Raw genomic sequence first — 12,167 nt, 5'->3', positions numbered from 1 at the left:
CAATAACAACAACAACAATACAGTCATTCTTCTGGAAAAAATGAGACATTGTACTGATATGGATTGCTGTATCTCACAGGGTTTGACTGGAACACCAGGGGTCCAAGGTGCTGAGGGAAAACCCGGACCACTGGTATGTTGAACATCTCATTGATTATTCAGGAAATCTATCTTGTTTGAAAAACAATAATACAATCTTATAACAGCAATGACAAGAAATATTTGTTTATTTTGTAGGGTCCGGCAGGTGAGGATGGCCGTCCTGGGCCAGGTGGATCTATTGGAACCAGAGGCCAGCCAGGATCAATGGGACTGCCTGGTCCTAAAGGTTTCAATGTAGGTTTATCAATTCAAGTTTATACCTTTCAAGTCATCTGGTCATTTGTTGTGCAACCTAACTAAATCTAACTGGGTGATTTCAATTTATGAAGGGAGACCCAGGGAAGACAGGGGAACAAGGATCTCTAGGAGTTCCAGGGCAAAGAGTAAGTCTCACGATCAACCATCACAACAGCTGACATCCTATCTCCGATGTTCTCTGAAGGACGTGTGACTATTGCTGTGTTCTAGGGTCCTCCTGGTAAAGATGGAGAAGTGGGCCCAGCTGGACCTGCAGGCCCCGCTGTAAGTGTTGGCAAAGTTTTTATGTTCAAAAAGAACTTTTATGTGAAATGTGTTTTTACCGGTAATGATAATGTTTTGGATGCTACTTTTAATATGAAGACATGTATAAAAAAAATATATCAAGACGACAATATTATTCGACTACACAGTCTGGAAAATTTCAGTAGAGTTTTTTTGTCTTTACGCTTGATCTTAAAACGTTATCAATGACCTTTTATGTTTCAGGGAACAGCGGGAGACAGAGGAGAACAGGGACCCCCTGGCATGCACGGCTTCCAGGTTAGAGCTGCAGTCTATCCTTCACAACTAAGGATATTGAATAGTTATGTCAACAGGTGCATCAGTGGTGAGGCTTTGTGTGTTTTTATCATGTGTTTAGGGATTACCTGGACCTCCAGGTGCACCAGGAGAGGGAGGGAAGCCAGGTGATCTGGTAAGGAATGGTCCAGCAAACATCGCCCATCACACTTGTCTATCTAATGTCCATAGCTTCTATAAGCATGACAGCATTATTTGTCAGAATCATGATGCATTAAAATGTCATACATAGGGTATTCCTGGAGAAATTGGACCTGTTGGTGCCCTTGGACCAAGAGTAAGTTTGATTTGAAGAACTGTTGAAGATTTAAAACAATATCAGACAAAATTTCTTGTTCTCCTATACTTGATCGTGATGGGCAGTTATCTATTCATTAGGGAGAGCGTGGAACACCTGGGGAGCGAGGCGATCCAGGGCTTACTGGATTGCAAGGATCCAAGGGTATTCCTGGAGCACCAGGACCTGATGGGCCAAAGGTACATATGCTGATTTAGCCCTTACTGCTTAATCATTTGTGTAATCACTGTGTAAAAAATACACCAATAATACAGTAATACAGTATTTACATGTGTCTTCCTCCATCCACAGGGAAACCCAGGACCCACGGGTGCTCTTGGTGACCTCGGACCCCCAGGCCTTCAAGGAATGCCAGGAGAGAGGGGTATCTCTGGGCCATCTGGTCCTAAAGGAGACAGAGTATGTACCAGCAGAGTTAGTGGGGCAATGTGATATCACAATGACTGTCAAGAGTTGTAAAGATGGCTTTGTATTTGAATTTTAGGGATCCTTGGGTGAGAAAGGATCAGAAGGAACACCTGGCAATGATGGTGCAAGAGTAAGTAATTTGTATGAACATCATATTAGTTTGGAAGAAAGCACAGAAAACAAGACATACTTTAATGTACACTGAAATGCATTTCTTCATTATTCAGTTTGTAATAATAGAACAATGTGATGAGGGCCCTCTTATTTTTTTCATCATGATTGGCTTTAGCCCTATTCACTTCAATTTTGGTATACAGTGATGGTCAATATGACATTAACTATTCAGGTGAACTTTGGTTTGGTTCATTGAATATCTAGCATCTTGAAAGCACTTGGGAATCTATTGAACAAACTAACTGATAAAAATATAAACTCTCTCAAAGTACTGGCAGCAAAACTAAAGGCAAAAACAAGAATACACCTCTTGGCAAACTTAAATGTCCAGTCTGTCTCAGAACAACATGTTCAGTAACAAATTGGATGGTCTGCAGTTTTTAACCACAGCGCCGAGACAAGGCACTGCGGTGTTTACAAGACCTCAGTTGCATGTCATGTCTTCATCCAAATGGATTGTATGCAGTTCCTCATAAACGCTTATCTCATTGTGTAAGTGTGTTCAGGCTGTGAGGGGGGCATGTGATGGCATGTTTTTTCTTGTGTTTCACATGTCTCCACTTAATTCACTGGCAAATAAGACAAAAGCATTCCCTAACACGGTCTTGTTTTGTGCTGTGATAGGGACTTCCCGGTCCTTTGGGCCCTGGAGGACCCGCTGGCCCAAGTGGTGAGAAGGTAAAGAACTTAACGCCATTCATTTGCTGACTTTTATGTTGTGATAGCTGACACAAGGGTCCGAAAGATGACTGTGAGGCTTGCCTAGGACTGGCAAGCTTATCATAATTACATACCCAACATCAACAATCTTTTTAAACATGCCATAACATGGAATTTAAAAAAAATTCTTCCCTAGGGAGAACCTGGTCCAAAAGGACCAGCCGGACCTCCAGGATCAAGAGCAATGCCAGTGAGTAATTATTCAAATAAAAGCAATGCCAAAATACTGGAACTCATTTAGCATGTAATCTCATGCAAACTCAATTATCCTTGCCCATAGGGATCTCCAGGAGAACCTGGGCCAACTGGTGCTGTTGGCTTTGCCGGACCACCCGTGAGTTGACCTATATTAAGCATGACTAAATTCATGACCTTCACCACCTAAAATGTCATCTTCATTACCACTCCACAGTGTTGATTACTCCTGTGATCCATACAGGGTCCTGACGGTCAGCCTGGAGTGAAGGGAGAGCCTGGAGAGCCTGGACAGAAAGGAGATGCTGGGTCACCTGGACCTCCAGGGTTGTCAGGAGGTCATGGGGCTCCAGTGAGTATAGATTAGGCACTTATCAATTTATCAGTGATCTATTTTACTATGTGGCTGCAAACTCACTAGATTGATTTGTTCTTGTAGGGTCCTTTAGGAGTTGCTGGGCCAAAGGGTGGCAGAGGAACACAGGGAGCACCAGTAAGTGTTTTTGGTTTGAGTCCGTTGTTGATCCACACTGGTCCAAAAACAGCCAGCATAAGATGAGAGGAACTAAGCCTGAGAGCTGACTTGGTGTGTCTCCTTTTATCTCAGGGCCCAACTGGTTTCCCTGGATCTCCTGGACGAGTTGGCCCACCAGGTCCACATGTAAGTAATCCATTCAGTTAAAATACAACTCAATTCTATTTTCATTTCAATTTTATTAATCTATAAAGCACCATTAGAAATTGAAAAAGTCTCAGAGCTCTTTGCAGAACCCAGAGCCTAAACCCCCTAGAGCAAGCTTTTAGGCGACGGTTGGGACGCATCTGTTTGGGGCCGGCTGGGTAGAGAGATAGAAGGGGGGGGGGGGGGGGGGGATCTTTGGGTACAGATTATGAAAAGTTAAACAATGTTCTTAGCTATTGCATCTTACTTGGCAGACCTCTCACCTTGCAATCAAAAAAGGAAAATACAGAAATGCTTTTTTGTCATTTTTAGGGTCCTGTTGGACCAGCTGGACCTATTGGTCTTCCTGGGAAAGATGGGCCACCGGGCTTACGTGGAGACTATGGACCTCAAGGGCGCCAGGGTGAGAGAGGCCCAGCTGGTCCTACTGGTAGCTCAGGAGATAAAGGAGATGGTGGAGAGGATGGACCCACGGTAAATATCCTATCAAACACATCTGGATAAAAAAGAGGGCCCTGCACATAGAGGCAGTAGTGCTGAGATCATGGATGTAATATCCAGGATACTCCAGGAACTGATTGGAAATAAATGTAAATATTTGCCCTCAGTTTACTGGTATATTGTTTTGGATAAAAATATCCATCTGGCTAATATTAATAAATCTTTCTCACTTTCAGGGCCCTGATGGACCACCAGGTCCTGCTGGTACAACGGGACAGAGGGGAAATGTGGGCCTTCCTGGTCAAAGAGGAGAACGCGGAATGGCTGGGCTTCCAGGGCCAGCGGTATGCATCAAATTCAAGACTTAATAGTTAGACCTTAAATCTCAAATACGCAATTTAACATATCTACTGGCTTGCAAACTGTAGAGTAAAAACATTGTGATTAATGTCAAAATCACACTTAACTGAGATATTTTGTATTGATGTATTTCTAGGGTCCTCCAGGAAAAACAGGATCTCCTGGTGCTCAGGGCGATAAAGGTCCTGGCGGACCAGTGGGTGTGCCAGGCGCTAACGGTCCCCGTGGAGACGCTGGGCCTCCAGTAGGTTCACACGAGACACTTAAGATTTCCCAATCTCAATCAGCTCATAACATGCCGAAATGGGCAAGATAGTTTAAGATGACCACATTTGAGCACAGCATTATATCAAGGGTTCTTAGGTATTCTTCACTCAATTTTGCATTACTTGATAAATCCAATGTTTTTATGAGATGAGTACATATTGTTAGAAACATGTAGATGGACATTCCGTAGTTGGGTGACTTCAGGAAGTTTTAAATGAATCTTCACCCTGTCATTACATGTCTGCTGTTGATCCTCGTCTTGTTTTCTATTATCCCTCCTTTCAACAAAGAACACCATTGTTGCCTACAGACTAAACTGACAATGTCAACAGAACATTAATAACAAATCTATGATAACAATAATAACATATCTATGATAACAGGGTGTCCCTGGTGCTGACGGCCCACCGGGCAAGGATGGAACTTCTGGTCTCAGGGTAAGTCGTCACTCCCCACTCTCCAGTGTGTCTTACCTCACTACACCTCACGCTTGGTATCACCATCCACTGTTGTTCATCTTCTCTTTCTTCCTTTTCACAACTCCGCTGGCCCACAGGGAGACAGAGGAGATCTGGGCCCTGAGGGACTGACTGGCGCTCGGGGAGCTCCTGGTTCTCAAGGCCCTGTTGGTACAACTGGTGGTCCTGGCAAAAGAGGAGAAGCAGTATGTGTGCTCCACTTGATTTTATATACAGAAATTCCTTGACAATGGGGACTGACGGAGCTATAAACTGTTTTTTTTTTATTATTTGATAATTTTATCGTATTCCACCATCTGTAATATAACAGGCCTTATTTATATGAGCTGGTGATAGACACTTTCCTGTGTGTGAGAGAAAGATAAACTATAGATTATTTATTGATTTCATTATATATGCAGTGCTTTCCTGTAAGCAGGGCAAGTCTTCATATCTGTATTTTCCTAAACAGGGCTCAAGAGGTCCCGTGGGTCCTCCTGGTTCAGCTGGAAAGAGAGGCCTGACAGTAAGATCTTATACTTCAAACTAATAAACTAATACTTCATTGAGAACTACTGCTTAGCAACATGATCATGAGGCATACACAAATACTCATATATACTGCTTTCCAGGGACCACAAGGACCTAGAGGAGACAAAGGAGACCTTGGTGACCATGGAGACAGGGGCCAGAAAGGACACAGGGGCTTCACTGGTTTACAAGGTCTCCCTGGACCACCAGTAAGGAAAATAATCATACTGTCATGTCCCACAATTATATTATATTGGTATGTATATGTCTTCAGCTAAATTTAGCAAAGGTGAGCATTCTGAATATATGTGCCTCTTTTTTAAAAGGGTTCAACTGGAGATCAAGGAGCTCAAGGAATCTTTGGACCAAGTGGCCAAAGAGTAAGTGTTGTAATTGTTAACATGGCTCCACATCATTGTCTCACAAATTATAACATGTATTGACACACAAACTCAAGGAAAAATAGTAATAAACACATTTTCCATCCTAGGGACCTCCTGGACCAGTGGGTCCTTCTGGAAAAGAAGGCTACTTGGGGCAGCCTGGACCAATGGGACCTCCAGGAACTCGTGGACTAAGTGGTGATATTGGACCAGAGGCGAGTACTCACACCTTTACCACTATTTATGAACATCTTTGTAAATAATCCTAATTACCTGCTATAGACATGCTACATGCTGGCAACGTGTAGTAATTTGCCATCTTTTTATCTGTCATTTCCAGGGGCCTCCTGGAGACGAAGGTCCCCCTGGGCCACCCGGTCCTGCTGGCCGCCCGACTGCAGCTATGGATGACTTATTTGGTGCAGGTGACTACGGGCCACCACCACCTCCAGAGTTCAATGATGATGAGGCACTGTCCAACAGCAACGGCTCAGAGGTCCTACACGCCGACCCCGGTGTCCAGGCCACTCTGAAGGCCCTCAGCAGCCAGATTGACAGCATGCGCAGCCCTGATGGCAGCAAGAAGCACCCTGCCAGAACTTGCGAGGACTTAAGACAGTGCTACCCCCTGAAAAAGAGTGGTCAGTAAAACATCTTGTCATCGCCATGTTAATGCCGCCATGTTAACGACCACATGAAGTTGTGATGAGAATGATTTCGATGTCTGTTGGTCTTGTAGATCTTTTATGTCTAGTGTCAGTGATAGTCATTGCCTTAATACAAGTTTGGTTATCATTCCAGGTGAATACTGGGTGGATCCAAACCAGGGAAGTGCGGAGGACGCCATCAAAGTGCACTGCAACATGGACACGGGCGAGACGTGCATCTCTGCAAATCCAACAAGCATACCTCGCAAGTCCTGGTGGAGCTCCCCTTCCAATAAGCCTGTGTGGTTTAGCGCCAACATGAATGGTGGAACTTACGTAAGTACCTTGGTGTTGCAAGGATTTAGTACTATTGTTGTTTAGTACTATTAGTTTCATTGTGACCGGTGAATCCTGAAGTCCATGAAGTCATGAGCAGGTCATGAGAGTGTTAACTTATATTACTTCTATATTACTCTCTCTGAAACTGTACCTTGGAATAAAAAGGTTGTGGGTCAGATTAAGTAAAGTTCTCTAAAGGCATCTTTGTTTACATCACCTCTGACCCTTATGATGATATGATTTACAGGTTTTTACATACAGTACAGGTTTGCGATACATGATGAAATTCAACAGTAGTGGATTTCAAATAAATCTCAACCAACAAAGTGACCCTGAGGTCTATGATTGTCTGGTCTAAAAGCCCCCCTTCCAAAAAAAATTACAATGATGGGCAGTAAAATCAGCAAAAAGCCAGTGAGGCTGCGTGACTACACTCCAACCTAGTGGTAGCACATCTGACACTACTGATTGAACTCTAAGTTCAGTTCTGAGCCCCGTTCAGATGTGCTTTTGCTTGGTTGTAAAAACTGTAACCTGACATTAGTTAGTTACCACAACAACTTAATATTTTGGTATTTTCCCATAACATATTTTTAAATATATTTCAAATGAATCACAGTCATAATTGTCTTTTTTTTTAGTTCGCCTATGGGCAGAAGGATCAACCAGCCAACTCTGTAACGGTACAGATGACGTTCATCCGTCTCCTCTCCAAAGAGGCCTCGCAAACCATCACCTACCACTGCAAAAACAGTGTGGGCTTCAAAGACGAGAAGAATGGAAATCTGAAGAAAGCACTTGTCCTGAAGGCAGCCAACGATCTAGAGCTCAAAGCTGAGGGAAATAACCGTTTCAGATACACTGTCGTAGAGGATACTTGCTCAGTAAGTTGAAAGCATGCATACATTGACTATCAAGGGAGCATGGTGCCACTGACATTTGTATTTCATATTGCAGTCACATACCTATGTATCAGTCTTAAAGGCATGACAGTCTAACATGAAGCAGTACAGTATCTGTGTTCTAACACACTGATTTTAGCCTAAACTGAATATAAAACACATTGCATTTTGGAGCTTCAGACTACAATATTGAAAACATTTGGCCTCAGCCCACACAACTTTGAAGATGAAAGTCTAAAGTCATGACATATGCTTGCCACAAATTTACCAACAAGAATGTAATTAACATGAAAACACCATATTTCCTTTTGCAGCAAGCCAGTGGTAACTGGGGCAAGACCATTTTTGAGTACAGGACACAGAAAACAGCAAGACTTCCCATTATGGACGTGGCTCCTGTAGACATTGGAGGGGCAGACCAGGAGTTCGGCATTGACATTGGGCCGGTTTGCTTCTTGTAATAAATCAGAGAGGGATGTACTGAAGAGAACCCTGAGACTCTTGAACTGACTGCTGACGCGATCAGCCTTGTACATACCGTACGGTGGACTACTCTGACCCTGTTGCAAGATATTTATTGTCCCTTTCTAATCATCTAGAAAGAAAAAAAAACAGCAGTAGTTTCAAGCCCACTGTAAGTGATTTTTCTTTTCTCAATGGGGAAAACATCATTCTCTCATAGAAATCAATGCAACTGATGTGCATTGATTATTGTGAAATTGAACCAAAAATAAAACCCATACATGAACATTTCATTACAATTAATCTGCAGACAAGTGTGTTTATTCAGTCAATGCCTGCTGTTATTCAATCATGAATTGTTACACCTGACACAAGTGTCGCTAGACGTTATTAGTTTCCTTTTTGAAATGATACTCATTTGCTTATTTTTGTCATACATTTGTTTTCAAACTTTTTTTTTTACAACAAAGAAACGGTGCTACAATGGAAACATGTTTTAATTATTCCTCTTAGAAAGAATGTTTGATAAAAATTACACCCTGTAACCAATTAAAGTACCACTCTGTAACGGTAATGGCATCTATCTGACAATTAAAGATGAGACAGTTGATTCGTAATGGATGCAAGCTACCTCGTCTCTATGTACTGGGATTGATAAGATGTTTCCCACACAGCTGCAGGGAGATCCTCCAGCAATCATGCAGAACAGGGTTGTGGACAATGGAATAAAGATCTTAGAGTCACTGATGGAACAGCCAAACCAGTGCCTCAGGAGAGGTGTGTTTGGGTGACTTTATATTGCCGTATTAACATTGGTATGCTTAGCAGTTAAGCAAGGTATTTGCTATTGATGTGTTATATTCTTATGCATGCAGCTAGGCTCTCTTTAATCAGCTTTGCAGTCCCTTCTAACCATCTTTTCCCCAAAAAAACCTTTCAGCCATCGCAAAGAATGGCAGTAACACCAAGGCCTTCATGTATTTTTTGCTATGCAACAAATTAAACATATGCTTGTTTATCTCAGCTTTTTTTGTGAAATCAATGGAGAATATTTAATTTTCCTTTTTTTCAGTCTTTATTATGAGTTTTTGGAAAGTTTTTACATAAAAGTCACACTATGATTGAAATGACTCACTCTTCAATAAACTGATGATTTTCTTTAAAACACATGGTTATGATAGATAATATATTCCCTATTAACTTTAAATATTTTTCCTTAAAATGGTAAATATATTGTATGCGGTTAGCTCTGTTTATCTTTGTGTGAACCTGTGCAATATATTTTAGAGCTAGGAAGATGTGACTTTTTCCAGTTGTTGAACTGTACTGCAATGTATACCTCTACTGGCAAGGGCATGACCCTGTCTAATTCTGTTCAATGTTTTGTATCATAATTGATTTCAGTTAGGTGCTGATGGCTTTTCATAATCATACAGATTACTAGCTATAGTCAATTTGAAAAAGTATCACTTAGTATCACTTTGACCGATATGATTAACGCAACGTTACAACTGGATGGCCGAGTCCTGATAACATCTACGCTACAAGGCTAAGAGAAATCCAGCTGAGCCAGTGAAAATGCTCTTTGGTGGAAAGACAAGATGGACTTCCACAAATGCATCTTACCCAGCCAAGCGTTGTGCACTTGTGACTTGGAATTGAGAATTGAGAGGGCACGGCATCAGGGAAACACTGCATCCAGGCAAACCTTATTCTGCATGTGGCATCTCATCTTTACCCTTGGGGGGGTCTAAACTAACTAGACATGTTGACATTAAGTTAATTTGCTGTGTAGTAGACAAATAACAAATAGCCTTTGTGAAAACCTTTTATAAGAGAAGGTAAATTAATAAAAACCTGTGATATGATAGTGTGTGTTTACATTCAAAGTTAATCAAAGACTATAGGTCAAATCGCAAGAGTTCAGTATCATTCTTCATGTGAATATGATGAAAGTATGGAAAGTTAAGGATAGCTGCTACTCCTTAGGAAAAAATGAGGGTGGAGTGTGCATGTACTTTTGAGCAAGCACGTAGGACAAATGTACCAATATAGCAAACCATTCATGTCTATGTATGACTACAGTTGGACTATTGGATAATAAATAACTTCTACTGTACAAAACACATGGCTTTATACTTCATCACTCTGGGAATATAACCAGACACAACCTGGCTGGACTCAGTTGTTTCCTGGTGTAATAAGTGACTTCCTCATTCATCAACAGAACAAAAGCAGAACATCAGATCAGCACTCAAAAGTCTCCATGTTTGACAATGATCAAGGTCGACGGTTTAAGGAAAGAGGAAATAGGATAGATGTTCATACAACAAGCCTATGTAGGGTTTATCATGTCAAAATACTGAGAATGAAATCAATTCAAAAACATCAGTAGTATATCATGTGATGTAATATTTAATGACTATGGGGGAAAAGTTTAAAATAATGCATACAGATTAAATGTAAACATATAGGTGTACATGTAACATGTAAATATACTGACAAAGGCTTTCAAAGTGCTTCTTTGTGCAAGAGGGTACTAAAACATAGTAAGAAATAAATTTCTGCTACCCAAGAATATTTCAAAAAGTACATATTGGGCTAAATGGATAAAGGAGACAAACAGGTGGTTAAATGTTCTATTAAAAATATTTCAATGAATCCATTTTAGTCATCAAAATATGTTAAATTATACAAAATATGTTACATAAGATGAAGCTCAGTTTGGCATTCCAGTAATATGTCAATAGCTACCCAATGATGTATAATACCTCAACTCAACGCAAATGTAAGGGAGAACATCACCCTCTAATGATGCATTTGTAAACTTCATAAGAAATGTTCAGGTCAATACTGCTTGTCACAGACCCTAGATCATGTGGATTTGCCATACTACACAAGGAACTCCAGTTATTAATGTGTACTTGGAAATAGGGACCAGTTTACAGTTACCAAGAAATATTTATGGACTCTTTTCCACTCTTGTGTGTTTGTAGGTTTTAGTGCAGTCCTCTTCTAATGTTACAGAGCTACAGCCACAACTGAGGACTCATGCTAGTGCCCCCACGGGACTTTTAGGATTATTCTTCAGACTTTAAACTTCAGAGGTGTTATACTGCATTCATGAATCCCTAAAATGGTCTTACATGGCTCTCACAAGCAGACTTTCAGGTACAAGTATACTGAAAATGTATGTGTACAACAACAGAGGTTTCTGAAATGACAAACCAGACTTAAAACACAATCAAGGCAGGAACATGACACATTGTAGTTGGTTTTTGTGGTTTTAAACAGGATATGAGAGTTTAGATATTAAGCTTTTCGTTACAGCATGTACCATTGGACATACTATTTACATCCTTTAATGCCTGTACAAGGGGGTGTCAAAAGTAGACTTAACTATTCTTTTTTAATAATTGTTACAAAAATAGTGTTTTAACTTATCAGACTTAAAATGTAGGTTCCCACCATATTTCTCTCTTTTTTGAATCATTTTTTTGTAAACCAAATTCTAATGCAAAGACATACAAATCTCAAGGTGAGAACATTGACATCTTGACTGTAGATTCAATTTTGGCACTTATTTAATAGAAACAGGAAACAGTATTTCACAAAAGTCTTCTTGGCATCAGCAGCGACCGTCTAGTGGGTCCAGAGAAAAGACAGTGCCCTCTAGGGTTAGTCCCATTTTGAACCCCTCCTGAAAAAAATTAATAAAAATTAGATATAAAGATGAGCTATTTCATCAAAAATCAATGAAGAAATTGAACTAAGTTGATACAAAATATAATCACTTTTTTGCAACATGAAGTGCTGTTTACTGAAACTGTACTTTAGTGACGTGCTATTTCTCTGGCAGAACTGGTTAAGCTGTGAACTGACTTTTCTTCAAAGTTAAATACTGGGTGTGAATACTCTTTTTCAGCAGAAGACTTATGAAACCCCAGTGGCCCTAGCC

At 40.8% G+C, this 12,167-nt stretch overlaps 2 protein-coding genes across 9 annotated transcripts in view; one reads left to right on the top strand and one right to left on the bottom strand.

Annotated features, from left to right (window-relative positions):
- col5a2a (collagen, type V, alpha 2a) overlaps positions 1-9,232 on the top strand; it is a 33,820-nt gene extending 24,588 nt beyond the window's left edge. The window contains exons 26-54 of the mRNA XM_012833975.3: positions 80-133; positions 238-336; positions 432-485; positions 571-624; positions 850-903; positions 1,004-1,057; positions 1,175-1,219; positions 1,321-1,419; positions 1,532-1,639; positions 1,725-1,778; positions 2,447-2,500; positions 2,679-2,732; positions 2,823-2,876; positions 2,982-3,089; positions 3,177-3,230; positions 3,345-3,398; positions 3,732-3,893; positions 4,097-4,204; positions 4,357-4,464; positions 4,871-4,924; positions 5,044-5,151; positions 5,418-5,471; positions 5,578-5,685; positions 5,803-5,856; positions 5,967-6,074; positions 6,200-6,500; positions 6,661-6,842; positions 7,487-7,729; positions 8,062-9,232. Of these exons, the coding sequence (XP_012689429.1) occupies positions 80-133; positions 238-336; positions 432-485; positions 571-624; positions 850-903; positions 1,004-1,057; positions 1,175-1,219; positions 1,321-1,419; positions 1,532-1,639; positions 1,725-1,778; positions 2,447-2,500; positions 2,679-2,732; positions 2,823-2,876; positions 2,982-3,089; positions 3,177-3,230; positions 3,345-3,398; positions 3,732-3,893; positions 4,097-4,204; positions 4,357-4,464; positions 4,871-4,924; positions 5,044-5,151; positions 5,418-5,471; positions 5,578-5,685; positions 5,803-5,856; positions 5,967-6,074; positions 6,200-6,500; positions 6,661-6,842; positions 7,487-7,729; positions 8,062-8,208 (2,790 nt within the window). The 3' untranslated portion in view covers positions 8,209-9,232. The remainder of the gene's footprint in view (positions 1-79; positions 134-237; positions 337-431; positions 486-570; positions 625-849; positions 904-1,003; positions 1,058-1,174; positions 1,220-1,320; positions 1,420-1,531; positions 1,640-1,724; positions 1,779-2,446; positions 2,501-2,678; positions 2,733-2,822; positions 2,877-2,981; positions 3,090-3,176; positions 3,231-3,344; positions 3,399-3,731; positions 3,894-4,096; positions 4,205-4,356; positions 4,465-4,870; positions 4,925-5,043; positions 5,152-5,417; positions 5,472-5,577; positions 5,686-5,802; positions 5,857-5,966; positions 6,075-6,199; positions 6,501-6,660; positions 6,843-7,486; positions 7,730-8,061) is intronic.
- Positions 9,233-10,601: 1,369 nt separating this feature from the next.
- Positions 10,602-12,167, bottom strand: part of gulp1a (GULP PTB domain containing engulfment adaptor 1a) — a 53,386-nt gene continuing 51,820 nt past the window's right edge. For all 8 annotated transcript variants that reach the window (XR_004165803.2, XM_031585896.2, XM_031585874.2 and 5 more), the window contains one exon: positions 10,602-11,909. Coding sequence is in view for 7 of the 8 variants with exons in the window: in XM_031585874.2 (XP_031441734.1) it covers positions 11,838-11,909 (72 nt within the window). In the remaining variant the exon portion in view is untranslated. The remainder of the gene's footprint in view (positions 11,910-12,167) is intronic.

Source organism: Clupea harengus, chromosome 2, assembly GCF_900700415.2.
Source record: "Clupea harengus chromosome 2, Ch_v2.0.2, whole genome shotgun sequence".
Classification (NCBI taxonomy): Eukaryota; Metazoa; Chordata; class Actinopteri; order Clupeiformes; family Clupeidae; genus Clupea; species Clupea harengus.
Note: the sequence above shows the minus strand (reverse complement) of the source record. Positions and strands in the feature narration are given on the sequence as shown.